A 21,473-nucleotide genomic window follows, 5' to 3' on the forward strand; every position below is an offset into this window, starting at 1 on the left:
GCTGTGCAAACATCTTTAAGTTTAATTAGGTCCCACTTCTTTTTTGTTGTTGTTGTTGTTGGTTTTATGTCCATTATCCTATGGTCTAGTTCATAAAGGATCTTGTTAGATATATGTCATACAATATTTTGCCTGCTTTTTCTAGGAGTTTCATAGTTTCTGGTCTTACATTTAGGTTTTTAATTCATTTTGAGCTTATCTTTGTGTATGGTGTTAGGAAATATTCTAATTTCATTTTTTTGCATGTAGTTGTCCAGTTCTTCCAGCACCACTTATTGTAGAGACTATCTTTTTCCCATTGTATAGTCTTGTCTCCTTTGTCAAATATAAGGTGTCCATTTGTGTGTGGGTTTATCTCTGGGTTTTCTATCTTATTCCATTGGTCTATACTTTTTTTGTTCTATACCATATTGTTTTGATGACTGTAGCTTTGTAGTATAGTCTGAAATCAGGTAAGTTCATTCCTCCAGCTTCAATTTAAGATTGCTCTGACTATTAGGGATCTTTTGTTTCCATACAAATTGTGAAAACTTTTTGTTCTAGTTCTGTGAAAAATGCCATTTGTAATTTGACAGGGATTACACTGAATCTGTAAATTTTGTTTGGTAATACAGTCATTTTTACAATTGATTCTTCCAACCAAGAAGCATGGAATATCCCTGCATCTGTTTATGTTATCTCTGATATCTTTAACCAGTGTCTTCAATCTTCTGTATATAGATTTTTTTGTCTCCGTAGACAGGTTTATCCCTAGATATGTTTTTTGTGCAATAGTAACTGGGATTGATTCCTTAATTTCTCTTTCTGATTTTTCATTGTAAGTATAGAGATACCCAAGCAATTTTTGTGTACTGATTTTTGTCCTGTAACTTTACTATTTCCTAAGTCACTGAATAATAATCTGTGTATAACCCACAGGCATTATCATTCTATGCATATTACATTTCATTGTTTATAATTTGTATCATCTAAGTAGAATATAATCTCATGTAGAACAGCTTACCATATTTTTATGTCTTCACTTTTAAATCTTTGCCACAAGAAAAAATTAACAAATGTTTATGAAATTAAGACTTAGAAGTCTTACTAAGTCTTCTAAGTCCTTAGAAAGGACTTAGTAGTGCTGACCTATATATATATATATATAAAATTATATACATACATCAAAATAGATTGTAGGCAACTGTGTACTTATGATAAATAGTTCCTACTTCAAAATATGAGATTATAATCATCTGATAAAAAAGTCTTACAGAACTGCCACTATTAGGAGATACTTCTGAGTAAACACAGAGTTAACAGAATATTATACCATGAGGAGGAAAGCTTGGGGGAGAATGGATACATGTGTATGTGTAGCTGAGTCCTTTTGTTGTCCACCTGAAACTATCACAACATTGCTAATCAGTCATGCTCCAATACAAAATAAAAAACTAAAAAATATTATACCATTATATGAAAATTTAATAGCTATGATATTCAATTTCAATGAAATGCCTCACATGAAAAGTATATATACGCTTATAATTAAAAGACAAAAGAAACTAAACCCTAGAAAAACCACAGCAAAACTGTCAATAAGAACAGTTACCTCACAAATGCTACAGTAATGTGCTGGTTCATCATTCGTCCGTCCATGCCATATAACCTCTTTTCCTGCTGTAATAAGAGCTTCCCTCAGTGTCAGACATTGCTTCAGAATTTTCATAAGACAATACCTAGAGTAAAGAATTATCGTGACAACTCAATATGGAGTACTCTCAGCACAAAGGATATAATCAAACAGAAATAACTTTGAGAATCGTGTTTCCAAGTCTAAATTGGAGGCTGAATTCTTTTGATAATAGTAAGGTAATAAAGTATATATTTACTCTCAGATAGTCAAAACAATAATTTATATATGACTGACTTTAAAATTCTGGATAATGTAAAAAATAACTTATGGGTTATATTTTATAGTTAGTTTAACTATAGTACTAAAGAAAAAAAGCACTAAAATTATTGTTTCAAATTTTAATTTGAAGGTAATCTAATGGTATCTTGAATTTATATTAAACTTTTTGGTAATGTGTATTTTCCATACATGCATACTTCTGATGTTAATATAGTGAATTTTCACAAATTGTGCTAGTTTTTCCATAATTTGCTGTTAATACTCAAAATTGTGTCCTACAGCATCCACAAATGTGTCTCAAAGCTCTCCTCTGAAGACAGAAGTGGACGATGTAATCTGGGAAGGATAATCTGAAAACCACAGAACTGGTTTAGCAAAAGTGACGTCACAACAATGTTTGTGAACATTATGATCCCCAACAGTATTAGTTTGATCAGTATCAAACTAATTTAGAGCTCTCTGATATGCTGAACTGCTACTGAATCAGAGTCTGGAAGATATTATCATATTCTTATATAAACTATTATTTGAAAGAAAAGATAAAACATTAAATGTATCTAAAACTATCCTCTTTATATTTACTGTTTTTAGTCTTTATGTCATATTATAATGTAGAGTTACTGATAGTAAAGGCTTTATTTCCTGGTTACCTTAAATAAGACTATACCCGGTATATAATAGCACATAATAAATACTTGATTCCTAAGTAGGAGATGATTTACCTTTCCCAGATTACCTTAATGACAGAGCTACACACAAAACTGAGCCTAAATAGGGTGATAACACCATAGACATCTTATGAATCCTAGCTGGCTTCATTAACGATTCAAAGAACATTTGTATGTATATTACAAAGCTGAATCTACTACATTATCATTTAGTTTCTTTTAAGTATTTTATTAAAAGGAATGTTCTAATATTAATGAATATATGAGATGTATGAAAATAGTCAACCCACTATAATAAACATAATAAATTTCAAGTATCTTCAAATGTTAATTATGAACTGAAGAGTGAAGTTTTTTCTTAAACTTCAATCAAATTATTTTCAAATTAAAAGAAAAATAAAGCTATTGTGAAAAATACAGAGAAAAATCAAGAATAAACATGTACCTCATTACCTCTACTTTAAGCTAAAATGTACAAATTTATTATCTTTTCATGATACATCAATGAAAAAAATGAGAAGGAAGGAAGGAAACAGTAATGCCAAAAAAGCTGAACAGTTATATGAAGACCTACAAGACCTTCTAGAACTAACACCCAAAAAAGATGTCATTTTCATTATAGGGCACTGGAATGCAAAAGCAGGATGCCAAGAAACAGCTGGAGTAACAGGTAAATTTGGCCTTGGAGTACAGAATAAAGCAGGGCAAAGGCTAATTGAGTTCTGCCAAGAGAACGCACTGGTCATAGCAAACACCCTCTTCCAACAACACAAGAGACACGTGGACATCACCAGATGGTCAACACCGAAATCTGATTGATTATATTCTTTGCAGCCAAAGATGGAGAAGCTCTATACAGTCAGCAAAAACAAGACCGGGAGCAGACTATGGGTCAGATCATTAACTCCTTATTGCCAAACTCAGACTGAAATTGAAGAAAGTAGGGAAAACCACTAGACCATTCAAGTATGACCTAAGTTAAATTCCTAATGATGACACGGTAGAAGTGAGAAAAAGATAATAAGGAACTAGATCTGATAGACAGAGTACCTGATGAACTATGGACAAGGTTTATAACCTTGTACAGGGATCAAGACCTTCCCCAAGAAAAGAAATGCAAAAAAGCAAAGTGGCTGTCAAAGAAGGCCTTACAAAAATACCCGTGAAAAGAAGAGAAGGGAAAACAAAGGAGAAAGGAAAGATATATCCATTTGAATGCAGAGTTCCAAAGAATAACAACAAAAAGATAAGAAAGCCTCCCTCAGGGATCAGTGCAAAGACATAAAGGAAAACAATAGAATGGGATAGACTAGAGATCTCTTGAAGAAATTTAGATACCAAGGGAACATTTCATGCAAAGATGGGCTCCATAAAGAACAGAAATGGTATGGACCAAACAGAAGCAGAAGATATTAAGAAGAGTTGGCAAGAATACACAGAACTGTACAAAAAAGATCTTCAAGACTCAGATAATCATGATGGTGTGATCACTCACCTAGAGCCAGACATCAAGTGAGCCTTAGGAAGCAGCACTGTGAACAAAGCTAGTGGAAGTGATGGAATTCCAGTGGAGCTATTTCAAATCCTAAAAGATGATGCTATGAAAATGCTGAATTTCATATGCCATCAAATTTGGAAAACTCAACAGTGGCCACAGGATTGGAAAAGGTCAGTTTTCATTCCAATCCCTAAGACAGGCAATGCTAAAGAATGCTCAAACTACAACACAATTACCCTCATCTCCCACGCTAGCAGAGTAATTCTCTAAATTTTCCAAGCCAGGCTTCAACAAGACGTGAACCGTGAACTTCCAGATGTTCAAGCTGGATTTAGAAAAGGCAGAGGAACCAGAGATCAAATTATCTACATCAGCTGGATCATCGAAAAAGCAAGAGAGTTCCAGAAAAACACCTATTTCTGCTTTATTGACTATGCCAAAGCCTTTGATTGTGGGGATCAAAGGGAAATTCTTCAATAAACTGTGGACCAGACCACCTGACCTGCCTTTTGAGAAACCTGTATGCAGGTCAGAAAGGAACAGTTAGAACTGGACATGAAACAATAGACTGGTTCCAAATAGGAAAAGGAGTACATCAAGGCTGTATATTGTCACCCTGCTTATTCAACTTATATGCAGAGTACATCATGAGAAATGCTGGGCTGGAGGAAGCACAAGCTAGAATTAAGACTGCCAGGAGAAACATCAACAACCTCAGAAATGCAGATGACACCACCCTTATGGTAGAAAATGATGAAGAACTAAAGAGCCTCTTGATAAAAGTGAAAGAGGAGAGTGAAAAAGTTGGCTTAAAGCTCAACATTCAGAAAACTAAGATCATGGCATCTGGTCCCATCACTTAATGGCAAACAGATGGGGCAACAGTGGAAACAGTGGCTGACATCATTTTTCTGGGCTCCAAAATCACTGTGGATGGTGACTGCAGCCATGAAATTAAAAGATGCTTCCTCCTTGGAAGGAAAGCTATGACCAACCTAGGTAGCACATTAAAAAGCAGAGACATTACTTTGCCAACAAAGGTCCGTCTGGTTAAGGCTATGGTTTATCCAGTGGTCATGTATGGATGGGAGAGTAGGACTGTGAAGAAACCTGAGCACTGAAGAATTGATGCTTTTGAACTGTGGTGTTGGAGAAGACTCTTGAGAGTCCCTTGGATTGCAAGGAAATCCAACCAGTCCATCCTGAAGGAGATGTCCTGGGTGTTCACTGGAAGGACTGATGTTGAAGCTGAAATTCCAATATTTTGGGCACCTGATGTGAAGAGCTGACTCATTGGAAAAGACCCTGATGCTGGAAATGATTGAGGGCAGGAGGAGAAGGGGACGACAGAGGATGAGATGGTTGGATGGCATCATCAACTCGATGGGCATGAGTTTGAGTAAATTCCAGGAGCTGGTGATAGACAGGGAGGCCTGGCGTGCTGCGATTCATGGGGTCACAAAGAGTCGGACACGACTGAGCAACTGACCTGAGACTGAAACCAGAACAGAAAAATGAGTATATTCCTCTTTCATGGAAGAAAAGCTGTGGTGTTTGCATTCCAAATATTGAGAGAGACCCTGACACACTGGAGGGGTCTAGACGATATTGAGAATAATGAAGGTAGAGTGAAAATGTTAAAAGTGAGAGAGGTTTTAAGTTTATGACCAAGGGAGAGATGTTTTAAGTTTATGACCAAGAAATAAGAAAACTAAAGACGATAACCACCTTTTCTTCATTACCTTTTCTCTCTTATGTCAGTATTCAATCTGTATGTAAACTCTTAAGTTCAATCTTCACAACAGTGTGTTGTATAATCTTTCTCTACTTCCATTGCTACAATTAGAATCCAAGTTAGCTAGTCTGAATTTCTTCAACTGCCTTTAACTGTTTTCTTTTATTTTTATCTTCCATTTTCCAATCTTTACCCACAAAGCAATAAACAGATTCACACTTTAAAACTATAAATCAAAATATCTTTCCCTTCTTCTATAACACACAGAATTACTACCTAAACTACTTAACATTGTCTACAAGAACCCTTGGGGGCTTTTCCAGTGGCTCAGCAATAAAGAAGCTTCCAGTCAATGCAGGAGACACAGGTTCAATCCCTGGGTCTGGAAGGTCTCCTGGAGATGGAAATAGTAATCCATTCCAGTATTCTTGCCTGGAGAATCCCATGTACAGAGGAGCCTGGTGGGCTAAAGTTCATGGGGTGGCAAAGAATCAGACGTGACTGACCAAGTAAACAACAACAAGTTCATCTGTAATTCCGTGCCTTATCATTTTCCTGAATTTATTACCATAGACATTTCTTTCCTTTGTACTGCTACAGCCATTTCTGTCCCATAAATACATCAAAGTTTTTCTTATATAGGGCTTTCACTTGTTTCAGGATCTAAAATGCTTTTATCCCTCGCTCTTGTTCTAGTTCACTTTTTTATGACTCTGGTCCATTACAGAAACCATCGTCTCATAAACCACTTGAACAAAAGCAGCATTTTCCATGACCTTAACCAAAAAACGTGTAAAAATATATTTTAGAAATATTACTTAATCATAATTTATGTATCTGTTTGGCAATTTGTTTATCTAGCTCTACTAGATTAAATCACACAAAGAAAGTGAGTGTTATTTACATTCCACAGTATCTATTTTATTGCCAGGAATATTGTCAAGAGTAAGAGTTTGTGGTTCTCAAATATTTGATGAATGTGATTCATTCTGCATAAAACCTAAAGAAAACATAGGTCAAATAGAGACAAATGGAACATCTGGATCACCCTATAATTATTTTCATGAATTAGAATTAATGGTCATATTGAAGTTACCAAATGACCACCCATAGTTGTGGATCTATAATATGAATTACTGCCTTAGTTCAGAGTTTGAGTGATGGATGCTCTTTCAACCTTTTCTAATTTTAAATCTCAAACATTTAAGGAAAATGGAATGAGTCAGCATGTAAAATAGTGAATACCCTCACTGAACAATTTTTGTTTGGGTATATTTGTTAGAAGAAAATTTTGAAAATAAATTCAAAATTAGCACTGTTTCTCATGATACTAGTTTGTGAGACTAACTAGACTATCTATTCTAATTAGACTATCTAGTGTAAGATTTAGTACACTAAATCTTTGTCTAACATTCATAAAATTCAGAAACACACAGAAGTGGTGAAAGGACTTAAAAACAACAAAAAAATAGTAATTAAAATATTTAGCTTGTAATTTCCAATATTCATTTGGTGATGGCATGAGGGGAGAAGAAGTGAAAGAAAAACATATAAACTGAAGTTTGGAGAAACACTGGTAAGTGGCTCATGCTGAAAAAATGTACCAAGAGACTCCAAAAACATCATGATTCCATTCTACACCAACACAATAATACACCAAGTAAATTTTCTGCTTTTGTTACTTTTTTGATGTGCAAGTCAATTCTCTGATTTTGTCAACTTATGTTTACAATATATGCTAGTCTTTTAAGTGGGTAAAAGCATCATGTCTAAAAAAACAATGTATATATATACACTAATTAAAAATGACCTATTGCAAAAAAAAAAATTGCAAACCATCACCTCAACCTTCAGCAAGTCAAAAACTTCTTACAACAGTAACATAAAGGATCACTAATCACAGATCACTACCAGAAATATAAAAATAGACAAAAGTGTGAGAATTAGCAAAATCAGACATGAGAAAGAAGTGGGCAGGAAAGAAATGGTGCTGACACTTGTTCAATACTTATTTGCCACAAATCAATTTGTAAAACACACAGAATCTACAAAGTACAGTCCAGTAAACAGCAATAAGCTGATGTATGCTTATATTCTAAATACACCTAGAAAAGAAATGGAACAGAAACCTAAGGTAACAAATGAGCAATTACTAGACTACATATAGATACATATATATTTAAACTGTTAATCTATTAAATTTATGAATGGATCAAGAAGGGAATAATTTGATTATAGTAGGAAATTTAAATAGTTAAGATTGTTTAAAATGATAATTTCTTTATGAGATATTTATAAAATTCTCACTCCCTGTGCTTCAGACAGACTTCCAATATTAAAACTAAAGGAGTCCTAGGACATCAGTTTGGTCAAAGGTTAAGAAAAAGGACACATGTATGAGTTTCCTAGTAAAGAATCACGTATGCCTTCATTATTCTCTATGCCACAATAATCGGTCTATTTCAAAAGAAAGTTATTTTTTAACATGTGAATGATCTTATTAAGATTCTGGGGCCACTTTATCATCTGATATCAACTGATGTAAGTCTTTGGGAGAAAAACATTCATTAGGTAACTTTATCATATTCCCTGTCCTCAATTTTCTCCCCATCATACGTGTCCAAAAGAAGAACTATAGCAACTTTGGAAAGGACTTACTTAATCATTTCAAAAAGCTTGGGATCTGAAACTTTGATGTTTCGTGCCATATTCCAGGAGAGATGAACCATGGGTACTACTGACTTTACACTTTGCAATTTGTTCCACTCATACCGTTCCACTGCCAATTTATACTGGCTGGCTAGGATGGGAAAAAAAAATTTAAGTTAAAAATGAAAGTAATAAAACATATGAACATAATCATTATCACCACTCAGGTGATCATTTTAACGTTAATTCTGAAAAACTAAAAACACTAAAATATGGTTCTCATAAAAATTAGTTAAAAATTGCCATTAAAAAGCACTACCTTCAATCGCCAGTTGTGTCCAACTCTTTGCAACCCCACCAACATGTCTCTCATGTCTCATGGACATGACTACTAGAAAAACCATAGTTTTGACTCTAAAGACCTTTGTTGGCAAAGTGATGTCTCTGTTTTTCACTATGCTGTCTGGACTGTGATAGCTTTTACTCCAAGTAGAAAGCCCCTTTTAATTTTGTGGCTGTGCTCACTATCCACAGTGATTCTGGAGCCCAGGAAAATAAAATCTGCCACTGATTCCAATTTTTATTCATTTATTTGCCATGAAGTGATGGAACAGGATGCCATGACTTTAGTTTTTGGAATGCTGAGTTTTAAGCAAGGTTTTTCACTCTTCTCTCTCACCCTCATCAAAAGGCTCTTTAGTTCCTCTTCTTTCTGCCATTATGGTGGTTATCATCCTCCTATCTGAGGTCATTGATATTTCTACCTCAATCTTGATTCAGCTTATGATTCAACCAACCTCTCATTTCATATGATGTATTCTGCATAGAAGTTAAATAAGCAGGGAAATAATATATAGCCTTGACATACTCCTTTCCCAATTATAAACCATTCTGTTGTTCCATGTCTGGTTCTAATTCTTGCTTCTGGTGTTACAAGCAGGTTTCTCAGGAGACAGGTAAGGTGGTATGGTATTCCCATCTCTAAGAATTTTCCAGTTTCTTGTGATCTACACGGTCAAACGCTTTGGTTTTTCTGGAATTCCCTTGTTTGTAGCCCAAGAGATGTTGGCAATTTGATCTCTGTTGTTCCTCTTCCAAATCCAGCTTCTACATCTCAAAGTTATCAGTTCACAAACTGTTATAGCTAAACTAAAAGTATTTTGAGTATTACCTTGCTAGGATGTGAAATAACTGAAAATGTACACTAGTTTGAACATTGTCTGGCACTGCTTTTCTTAGGGACTGGAATAAAAACTGACCTTTTCCAGTCCTGTAGCCATCACCAAGTTTTCCAAATTTGCTGGCATATTCAGGCCAGCAGTTTAACAGCATCATCTTTGAGGATTTGAAATAGCTCTGCTGGAATTCCATCACCTTCAATAGCTTTGTTTGTGGAAAGTCTTCCTAAGTCCCACTTAACTTCACAATATAGGATGTCCAGCTCTAGGTGAGTAACCACAATATGTGGTTATCAGGATCATTAAGACTTTTTTTTTACAGTTCTTCTGGGTATTCTTGCCACCTCTTCTTAAATCTCTTTTGATTCTGTTAGGTCCATACCGTTTCTGTCCTTTATTGTGCCCATCATTATATGAAATGTTCCCTTGGTATCGCTAATTTTTTGGAGAGATCACCATTCTGTCCCATTCTATTGTTTTCCTCTATTTTTATTTTTTCTGCATTGTTTACTTAAGAAGGCTTTCTTATCTTTCCCTGCTGTACTCTGGAACTCTGCATTCAGTTGGGTATTATCTTTCCCTTTAGCCTTTCACTTTTCTTTTCTTAGCTAGATGGAAGGTGCTCTCAGACAACCACTTTGACTTCCAGAATTACTTTTTCTTGGAATGGTTTGGTCACTGCCTCCTGTACAATGTTACAAACCTCTATCCATAGTTCTTTGGGTGTTCTATCAGACTGTAAATCTCTTGAATCTATTCGTAATTTCCACTGTATAATAATAAGGGATTTAATTTAGGTCCTATCTGAATGGTCTAATGGCTTTCCCTACTTTCTTTATATTAAGCCTTGATTTTGCTTTACAAAGCTCATGATCTGAATCACAGACACTTCAGGTCCTGTTGCTGCTATTTTGTAGAGTGTCTCCATCTTTGGCTGCAAAGAATATAATCAATCTGATTTTGGTATTGACCATCTGGAGATGTTCAGGTGTAGAGGTGTCCCTTGTGTTGTTGGAAGTGGGTTTTTGCTACGATCTGTACATGCTCTTGGCAAAACTTGGGTTAGGCTTTGCCTTGCTTCATTTTGTATTCCATGGTCAGGTATCTCTTGACTTTCTACTTTCACATTCCAGTCCCCTAGGATGAAAAGGACATATTTTTTGGTGTTAGTTCTAGAAGATCTTGTAGTTCTTCATACAACTGTTCGCCTTCAGCTTTTTGGCACTGGTGACTGGGCCACAGACTTGGGTTACTGTGATGTTGAATGGTTTGCCTTGGAAACAAAACAGATCATTCTATCGTTTTTGAGATTACGTCCACATAATGCTCTGTTGACTATGAGACCTACTCCATTTCTTCCATGGGATTCTTACCCAAAATTGTAGATGTAACAGTCATCTGAATTAAATTTGCCCATTCTCATCCCTTTTACTTGCCTGATTCCTAAGAGTCAATGTTCCTTCTTGCTATCTCTGCTTGCTCACATCCAATTTATCTAGATTCATGGAACTAATACTCTAGGAATTCTGTGTTAATTTGTGGAACTATGAATAAATTATGAACATGAATGCACATGAAATATTCTATGCAATTTTTTTTTAATATCATCAGACTTTACTTTCCGCACCAGACACATCCACAACTGCGTGTTGTTTCCACTTTGGCTCAGCCTCTTCATTTCGTCTAGAGCCTTTTCTCAGGAGTAAGTTGAGCATCTATTATTCGGGGGCTCATCTTCTGGTATCATATGTTTTTTACTTTTCATACTATTCATTTGGTTCTCAAGGCAAGAATGGGGAAGTGGTGTGGCATTCCCTTCTCCAGTGGACCATGATTTGTCAGAACTCTCCACCATGTGCCTGGCATGAGACTTGCCTTTATTACATCTCTGAAGCCCTCACTTTTTTGGACTAAAAGGATTTCTCATTTTCCAGATTAAAAGAATGAGCCTATAATATTTCAAAACACTTATCCAAAGTCACAAAATTTACAAAGATAAACAAGGTAGGAGTCATCAGATCTTTCTGGACCAAAATGCCAAACTTTTTCATCCTACATATATTAAACAGAGTTTGACAAAACATCTCATGTGGTATATTAGAAAAAATAAATGTGGTATATTAGAAAAAAATAAAAAGTCTAAAATATAATTATTGTTACTCTTTCCCACAAGTTTTCTTTTATAAAAATAATATTCAATGCTCTAAAATACCAAAAGTATATTGTCTTACCTGCAAAAGCATACTTTTGGAATTTGCTAAAATTTACTCTTCTATATACCTGTCGTAGCTAGAATTCACTTTCTGTATAGCAACAACTATATTTCTTCTAGGACAAATTTTTTCAACTTTTAGTGAGTTATTTTCTAACTCATCATTAGAATTTTTAAAATGTACTACTTATATTTATCACTGTTATTATATTATTTATAATACCTGTAAGTGGGCCAACATTCCAAGCAATATTGTTGCACCAGCCAACAGCCTGAACCCAGTGCACAGTGCCTGCATTTATCCAGACCAAATCTCCAGGTCTTTGAATAAACCTATATACAGGAACATTTGCTTCATAAAGATCTTCAAGATTGGGCCACCAAGAACTCATCAAAAAATTCAAATTATTTCTGAAAAAAATGAATAATGTTACTGGACAAAGTTTTTTTAATGTCTCATCAAAGATGAAAAGATACTTTAAAGAGATTAGAAAATGCTATCACTTTATATAGTTTAATAAAACTTAATAGTACTGTCAGAACTTCAGAACAGGGCTCTAGAATAGAAGAAGCAATTGAAGAAAAGTAACAACAGAAGAGAAGAGGTACACTTACTTATTTATTTCGGGACCATATGTCTAAACTTACTTTTCAAAAATACAAATGTTAAGTTTTCAAATTACTGAAAATAAATTAGTTTTTGAGTTTAACGTAGATTTTACTTAGATTTAATACACATACAATAAAATCTACCTATTAAAGAGTACTGACAAACAGGTAAGCAACATTATAATCAGGTAATCTTGGGCCTGACATGCTCAGGGGCAACTGTTCGACTCTTCTCAAGCACAGTATAAACTTTAGTACTATTTCACCCAGTATTACCAATATGAAACTGGAAAAATTTCCATTTAAAAAAAGGATGCCAAAGATGGCAAACAGATCAAACATCTTTTTCAAAAATTCAAAACAGCAGTTGATTTTAAGATAACATGTTATCTGCAACTATAAAATAAACTATTGAAATTATAAACATTAGAAGCAGTATCCTTCTGCAAAACAAAATTATAGAAGTTGAGAAGACACACATGATTTCTATAATTTAAAATAAATCATTCTAACTTGTTATTTTTTATTACTCTGCTGTTGAAACTTTGGGGATATCAGCTGTCTTTTCCAAGAACATTTGACCTAAGATATTTGAAATAGAAGAAAATTAAACCCTAAAAATAGTCATGTCTGACACTTTGCAACTCCATGGACCGTGTCCTGCCAGGTTCCTCTTTCCATGAAATTCTTCAGGCAAGAATACTGGAGTGGGTTGCCACTTCCTCCTCCATAAAACAATTAGTTCTTTCTAAAAAGAATCACTGCAATGTATGTGTAAAAATACCACATGGTATAACGTAAAGAAATAAATTCTATTAAAAAATTCATTATAGCAAAAGTAAACCTTATACATAAGCCAGAAAAATCTGATCATACATTTTAGTAATTGAGAGAACTTTGGAGTACTGTTTTTTTAACCACTCTGACATACTTTTTAGTAAATAAACTATGAGTAAATATCCTCTAAAATATTAAAGAATTTAGTATATGAAATAAGTGTATCAATTTAAAAATAACCATACATGACAAGTATGAGAATTACATTCAATTCTTAATCATGTATGTTACTATAACTATATCATTACCAACTCTTAAACAACAGCAGGTAATTAATTGCCCTTCATAATAACTTTTCTCACAATTATTTTCAAAGAATATTTAGTTTAGAAACCTACTTTTCACAGAAGTCATTCAGGACACCCCAATAACCTTCAGGAACAACAAACCATTCACAATCACCTGGACCAATGTTTATGTTAACAGAACAGAAGTTGTTATTTTCTTGGTGACCTAAAATGTAAAAGGAAAAAAATCATGATGACACTATAAATGCAATGAACAGTGTGTACATGTAGCAGTGTGTACCTGTCCATCCTAAACTCAATGAAAGAAATGTGCCATTAAATTACTGCTCTGTTTTGAGGACTGGGTGAAAAATAAATGCTTACAGATTAATGAATGCCATATGAATAAGTAATAAATATTAGCTATTATCAGTGTTACTACTTTCTTCTCTGTAAACTACCCCAACTCACAAAGAGTACCAAAAATTAACAAATGAGGACATGGAGAACAAAGCTGTGGTTGCTGAAAGGAAGAGTACAGGGAAGGAACAGTCAGGGAGTTTGGGATTTACATGCACACACTGCTATATTTAAAATGGATAACCAAGGACCTGCTGTCCAGCACAGGAAACTCTGCTCAATACTCTGTAATAACCTGATGGTCACGAGGGGGGAAGGATGGGAGAAGGGATAGTTAGGGAGTCTGGGATGGACGTGGACACACTGCTGTGTTTAACACGGAGAACCAACAAGGACCTGCTGCACAGCAGAGGGAACTCTGCTCAATGCTCTGGGATAACCTCGGGAGAAAGGATGGGGGCAAAGGAAATTTAGCAAGTTTAAGATGGACATGTACACAATGCTGGCTAACTAACAAACGAAGGGAATTCTGCTCAATACTCTCTAATAACGTTATGGTTACCTTGGGGGAAATGCAGGGGAAGGGGATAGTCAGGGAGTTTGGGATGGACAGGTACACAATGTAACAAGTATACACCGCAGGATTTAACATGGAGAACGAACAAGGACCTGAACAAGGACCTATTGTACAGGACAGGGAATTCTGCTGTGGCAGCAGAATGTGGCAGCCTGGAAAGGAGGGGAGTTTGGGGGGAAATGGATACATGTGTATGTATGAGTGAGTACTTTGCTGTCCACCTTAAACACTGTTAATCAGCTATATACTTCAATACAACATAAAAAGGTAAAAGAAAGAAATGAATGAATGAGATATTATTTTCAAAATGTAACTGGTGACTTAGCAACCTGTAAGTCCTATAAACCTTCCAATTTCATATTGCTACATACTGTAAATGCTTATACCTTTTCCACCACAGGTAGAGATGGGTAATCTCTTATAATACAGCCTCAGAACATGGCCTCTAAATTTTTAAGAATACATTTAAAAGTTCATTTCAGTAGGTAAAGTATCTTATAGAAAGTATCATTTCTTTTATGTAAGAACAGACAAAATGTTTACCAACTAAAAAAACACTTAGAACTATTTTTCTATGAATTACAGGAGCTGACTAAAACATATGACATATTTTCTCTAAGGAACTCCTTTTGAGTTCCACAGGATACTGTTAATGTAATGATAAACAAATGAAAGATCCCAAGACTTCTAGGCATAAATGACAAAGAATAATATACTAAATTGGCTTCAGCCCCTTGGTTTTTAAATTACAAAAAAAAAGTTCTTCATCTTCTGTGCTTCATTTCACCTGTCACATATTTATTTTTATAAAATAGTCTAAATCAAATGAAATAATTTTCAAATACAAATAAATCTTGATGGATCTACTCTAATATCATATACATTAAAAATCTTGAAAAGTAACATTTTTGCCCAGTATTAAGACGTTATTAATGACAAAGAAGGCGAATACAGTAAATACTTTTTCAACTATTAAAATTATTCATATTTCTTTCCACTTGACCCAAATACTGACAAAACAGTACTATCTATCTAAATTTGCAACAATCCTGGGAATAAACATTTCAACAACTGGGTTTTATGCCTAGTTGTACATTAATATCCCTGAGGAGCTATTAAATAATGATATCTCATCCTCAAAATGATTAATTATTTCTTTCAAAAGCTTTTCAGCAGATTCCAATTACCAAAGTTGGGAATCCAAACTCATGAAATAAGCAACAAATATTCTTCTTTTAAAAATTAGTTGGTTATTCTACAGTGAGAATGTACTGAAGAAAACATCAGAAAAACAAACAAAATGACCTGTAGGCTGTACACATCACCATATAGCTGAGTTGGTTTTTTCTGCTACCATCTGACAGCTGTCCAGAGACTGGAACTTAAAATTATTAAGTACTTCAATTGTCACTTATGACGTAAGTTATGTCAATGCAAAGAGAATGATTTTATATTTGTATTGAATGAAACTTTATGATTTAAACCAGGGGAGAGCACACTATGGTCCGCTGATCAAATACCCATTCTTGTAATTAAAATTCTTGGGACTCAGATATGGCATCAATTTATGCTCTATTCATGTATGTTTTCGTGCTACAACATAAGAATTAAGCCGTAATAACAGAGACCTTATGCCCTTATAACTTCATATTGCTGCTTGACAAACTATAGCTTTCATTAACACAGTCAAAGCTAAATAACAAGTGCAAAGAACATTTTACACTGTAAAAGCCTTCTTTTACTTGTGATCTTCAACTGAAAAAAACTCCATCTGAAATGCAACTAAGTGCAATGAGAAGATGTAAAAGTTAAAAAAAAATGAGAAACAAACCTTAAGAGAATTCTGTAAATGCCTTCCAACCAACCAAATAAGCTAAATAAAGTAAATACATAGACTGATAAAAGAGTGTTTAGCAGTACCTAGTTTCAGAAAAAAAATTTTAAAGATGAAACATATGAAACATACAGGATTGGGGAGATGCACGGGGAGGACTGGCCAGCTGGCGCTTATAAGAGAAAAAAAACAGAAAAAGATCAAACAAAATTTTTCCACAGAATAGCTTTAACAGATGTACATTTGTAGCTATCCTGACAAAAGGGGATACTGACTTGGAATCCCAATAAGGTATATAAGGAGATAAGTTTTAAAAATACAGTGCATCATATATTTTAAGTATTTTCAGTGAAGTTTTATACCATATAGGACACATATTAGTTCATTATTAGTAAGAACTATAACTGTGGTGAAAAAATGTGGAAAACTGACAGTTTGCTGTCAATGGGGTCAAGACAAAGCATTTGACTGCCTGTGTTAATACCCCCTTGGAGGGTAAAATTTTTCTGATTTTTCTGATACATATAAAAAGTATAAAAATCATATTGAGAGAACAAATTGATACTCTCATCTTTAATTGTAAGATTACTTACAGTATTTTTGCCTACTAAAAATAATTTTCAAATCTTACTGACTTCATTAATTACAAATGGGAAACACTAAAGGTGCATCTACCACATTTGATCAACTCTTTTTTAACTATACAAAATAAGTTATTTCATAAAAATAACCTGGTGTCCGACTCCCTGGAACTTTCATGTATAATTGAACTGTATTCATGCCCAGTATGGTATGACCAAGATGGCTTAGAAGATTTCCTGCTGATACAACACGCACAAAAGCAGGAAGTTTAGTCAGTTCAAGTAGCTGCAACTTCCACCTGAAATAAAATGATATTTTGAAAGTGTAATATTGTTGCAAACATTAATGAGACCTAACGGCAAAATCTTGCAATCCAAACACAAAACAGTTTAATCTTTAAGTTTCAAATGCTTAAGGTCAAATGAACTAGTCTTTAACTTCTTTTTCAAACAAGTCCTAAAACAAACAGATAACTTAAAAATTTATGGGACTTCCCTGGTTCCAGTGGTTAAGAATTCACCTGCAAATGCAGGGAAGACAGGTTAAATCCTGGTCGGCAAAGTAGGATTCCACATGCTGCAGAGCAATTGAGCTGGTGAGCCACAACTACTGAGCCCACGTGCTGCAACTATTGAAGCCCGTGCTCCTAGAGTCTGTGCTTTGCAATAAAAGAGGCCACAACAGTGAGAAGCCCAAACACACAACTAGAGAGTAAATGCTGCTTGTGGAAATTAGAGAAAGCCCGTGTGCTGCAAGGAAGACCCAGCAGGGCCAAATGACAATAAATAAATATTTAAAAAACTAAAAAAAGTATGATAATCTTATATTTTTATTTGCACATCTGTAAAACTGTTTTGATACTGATAACAAAAGTACCATTCCAAAATCTAATAAAAATAATTTCAAAATGCTAGCAAAAACTTTTCTGTCAACACACAAAAACAGGATAACTACTGGATTAAAGAAAATACAAAAGTAGGCAAATTTCAGTTCTACATTTCTGTTTGTACTTCATGGAAATAGAACAGGAGGTCTTACTTTTTGTCATCAGAAAGGTCGATGTTGGTCCCAAACTTTATAGTTTTAAAAGGTCCTTTCCTTCTCCTTCCAGTACTTAAAAAGAAAACAACAAAAGTAAATTCATGCCTTTTGACAGGAACACTGAATGCATACTAAAATTTGCTTACTTATCTGAAGAAGTGGATTCATTATCTGAATATTCTCTATGTTGCATTCTTTTCTCATTTTCCTCCTACAAATAAAGCAAAAACATTCATATTTTAGTACCTTCCTACACACTATACTTCCCATTACACAACTGAATAAAATAATCATATCTACATGAGTGCTACTGATCATGATTTGAAAAGTAGTTTGCTATAGGCACACTGCACCAAAAGACCAGAGTTTGTTTTTCCTATATGAACTCTTAAATAAGAATGCAATGTGTATATTCTTCTACTTGACACAAATTAAAGTGATAATAAAAGAAAATGAAAGCAAAGTTCTATAGTCTTGCTATCAATGTTACTTATAAATGCCAATCAAGCTAAAGTACACATTTTAAATTGGCAGGAGTGTGTGTGCCTACAAAAACAAGTTACGACATGTATAGGTGAATAAAGATTTAAGGTTTTCTATGTCTAATATAAAATTTTTTATCTTAACCCTGCCTATGTGGATTATAGTAATACAACTAAGAGAACATAGTTAATAATCTAAATTTCTGACAAAATACATTCTATATAAATAAAACACTTAGCACTAGGAAGGAAATTAAATCTAAATAAAAATGTGTTACTCTCTTGACAAAGATGCCAAAGTTATTCAATGAAGAAATGGTATGGAAAGTATAGAAACCCATAGTGAAAAGAATAAATGTTAGACACCAACCTTTTACTAAAGAGAAAAATTAACTCAAGATGGAGCCAATGACCTAATGTAAGACATATAACTATGAAACTCTTACAACAAAACAAAGAGTATGTCTGCATGACTACCAGATAAACCTTTCTTAGCTATGACATCAAAAATAAAGCAGTTAAAACAAAATTTTCACCCAAACTAAAACTTTCATGCTTCAAAGGACACCATCAAGAAAAAGTGAAAACACAACTTACAGAATAGGGGAAATATCTGCAAATTAAATACTTTACTAATGAGTCTGTAAAACATGTAAGAGATTTGGAACTAGCCACTTCATCCTTAAAAACAATTAAGCAGTCTCATGGTAGTAAAAGAACACAGATCAAACTGCTGTGTCCAAAAGTTTTTTTTTGGGCAAAGCAGTGAAAAATAGAAACTAAAATTAATGGGACCAGAAAACTCTATGGATACTCTGCTGGGGAAAGAAACACCACAGACAATATCAGAAAAAAATCCCTTTCTGAAATATACCAGAGGATTCTTTTCTTTACAGCAAAATCTGCACTCAGAAGAAGCTCCTTAATCACTGGCTAATTTTCTGGAATTTTTATTAGGACCTACATGTTCATAGAGGCTTCCATGGTTGCTCAGTGGTAAAGAATCTATCAGCCAGTGCAGGAGACGTGGGTATGATCTGTGGGCCAGGAAGATCCCCTAGAGAAGGAAATGGTAACCCACTCCAGTATTCTTGAATTCCAGAATTCCCTGGGGAATTCCATGGACAGTGGAGCTTGGAGGGCTATAGTTCGTGGAGTTTCAAGAGTCGGATACCACTAAGCAATTAAACAATGAAAACATCTCCAGAGAAGAGAGAAATACCCAACTCCAGCCGACTCTACACATTCAGTTCTACTGAAAGAATGGGGGGAAAAACAAGCATGAAGCACTAATGAGGTTCACAGTAGAGAGGCACATGCTTCACAAGGACTAAGACCAAATCATAAGATAACAGAATATCCCCTACCTCAATACTTTTACCAATACATGACTAAAAGCCTACTTATAGCAGTTCCTTTTATCCAGCACATCAAGGTATGGGAAAAGTTAGATGCACAGCTTAAAAACCCATACCAAGACCCAAGAACAGTCTCTGACATAACACAAATGATGGCATCCTGAGAAAAAAATTTTATAGTTTAGTATGCAAAGAATTCTAAAAAGAAGTAATTTGTCATGGGGGTATCTGAAAAGAAATTCCTAAATCTGAAAAAGAAGGAAAAACAGACCAAAAAAAGTTCACAAACAGACAAATCAGAATAAGCAACAATTGTAGAGAAAGTTAAAAAGATGTATCAAACCGGCAATGTTGAAAGAGAAGAAATAAATGAACCAAGAAGAAATTCCCTGGCAGTTCAATGTTTAGAACTCAGCACTCTCACTGCTGGGGCCCAAGATTCAATCCCTGATCAGGTAACATAGATCCCAAATTCCTCATTTGCAAAAAGAAATAAAAATTTAAGCCAATAAGCAAACTAGAAATACGTAAACATTCCCTACCAATGAAACAGAGGTATGAAAACATGAATATTGAGGTTCTGAGTAAAAGCAAGAAGAATAAATGGGCAAACCCTAAAGTTAGGCATATAAAGCTTAAACTACATAAAAATCAAAGATAAGAGAAAATATGCAATGGAACCACAGAAAATAAAAATATCTCATTTATACTCATCTAAACATAATATATAGATGGGGAAACAGTGGAAGAAGTGTCACACTTTATTTTTTTGGGCTCCAAAATTACTGAAGATGGTGACTGCAGCCATGAAATTACAAGACACTTACTCCTTGGAAGGAAAGTTATGACCAACCTAGATAGCATATTAAAAAGCAGAGACATTACTTTGTCAACAAAGGTCCGTCTAGTCAAGGCTGTGGTTTTTCCAGTAGTCATGTATGGATGTGAGAGTTGGACTGTGAAGAAAGCTGAGCGCCGAAGAATTGATGCTTTTGAACTGTGGTGTTGGAGAAGACTCTTGAGAGTCCCTTGCAAGGAGATCCAACCAGTTCATCCTAAAGGAGATCATTCCTGGGTGTTCACTGGAAGGACTGATGCTGAAGCTGAAACCCCAACACTCTGGCCATCTCATGCAAACAGTTGACTCATTGGAAAAGACCCTGATGCTGGGAGGGATTGGGGGCAGGAAAAGAAGGGGACGACAGAGGATGAGATGGCTAGAAGGCATCACTGACTCGATGGGCATGAGTTTGAGTAAACTGGGGAGCTGGAGATGGACAGGGAGGCGTGGCATGCTGCGATTCATGGGGTCGCAAAGTGTCAGACACGACTGAGCAACTGAACTGAGCTCAACTGAAACGTAACATCCACATCTTCTTCAAAATGTAGGCAAGAAGACATTCAAATGGAAACAAAAATAAAATCACACTGGAATTTTATGCCCCCAGACATTCTTCAAGAGTAAAAGAGAAATAAAGTTTTTCTGATGGACAAAAATTTATGCTTGCTAGAAAAAAGCTGCCTTGGCTTGGAAGACAATTTAGTTTTTTAAAGAAGAAAAATTATACAGGTCAGAATTTCTAATATATAAAATAAAAGCATAAAAAAAAGAATAAGTGAAAAAAATCTTAATCCTCTCTTTGTTATAACTGGGATATAAATAGCATGTAACATTATACCATGTTTGTATCTGTGTATTTATTTGCAAACTGTGTCCAATGGTTTGTGACTC

At 34.7% G+C, this 21,473-nt stretch overlaps 1 protein-coding gene across 11 annotated transcripts in view; it reads right to left on the bottom strand.

Moving 5' to 3' along the window:
• The window catches only part of LOC133052239 (lysine-specific demethylase 6A-like), a 169,166-nt gene that overhangs the window by 11,890 nt on the left and 135,803 nt on the right, over nt 1–21,473 (bottom strand). For 10 of the 11 annotated variants that reach the window (XM_061137019.1, XM_061137018.1, XM_061137024.1 and 7 more), the window contains 7 exons: nt 18,048–18,112; nt 17,899–17,973; nt 17,010–17,158; nt 13,619–13,733; nt 12,058–12,245; nt 8,454–8,595; nt 1,592–1,718 (listed from right to left, as the gene is read on the bottom strand). In XM_061137019.1, the coding sequence (XP_060993002.1) occupies nt 1,592–1,718; nt 8,454–8,595; nt 12,058–12,245; nt 13,619–13,733; nt 17,010–17,158; nt 17,899–17,973; nt 18,048–18,112 (861 nt within the window). Of the gene's footprint in view, nt 1–1,591; nt 1,719–8,453; nt 8,596–12,057; nt 12,246–13,618; nt 13,734–13,771; nt 16,451–17,009; nt 17,159–17,898; nt 17,974–18,047; nt 18,113–21,473 lie in introns of those variants that run through there. The other variant, XM_061137027.1, reaches the window with a different exon arrangement.

The sequence above is a fragment of the Dama dama genome, chromosome X (genome assembly GCF_033118175.1).
Source record: "Dama dama isolate Ldn47 chromosome X, ASM3311817v1, whole genome shotgun sequence".
NCBI lineage: Eukaryota > Metazoa > Chordata > Mammalia > Artiodactyla > Cervidae > Dama > Dama dama.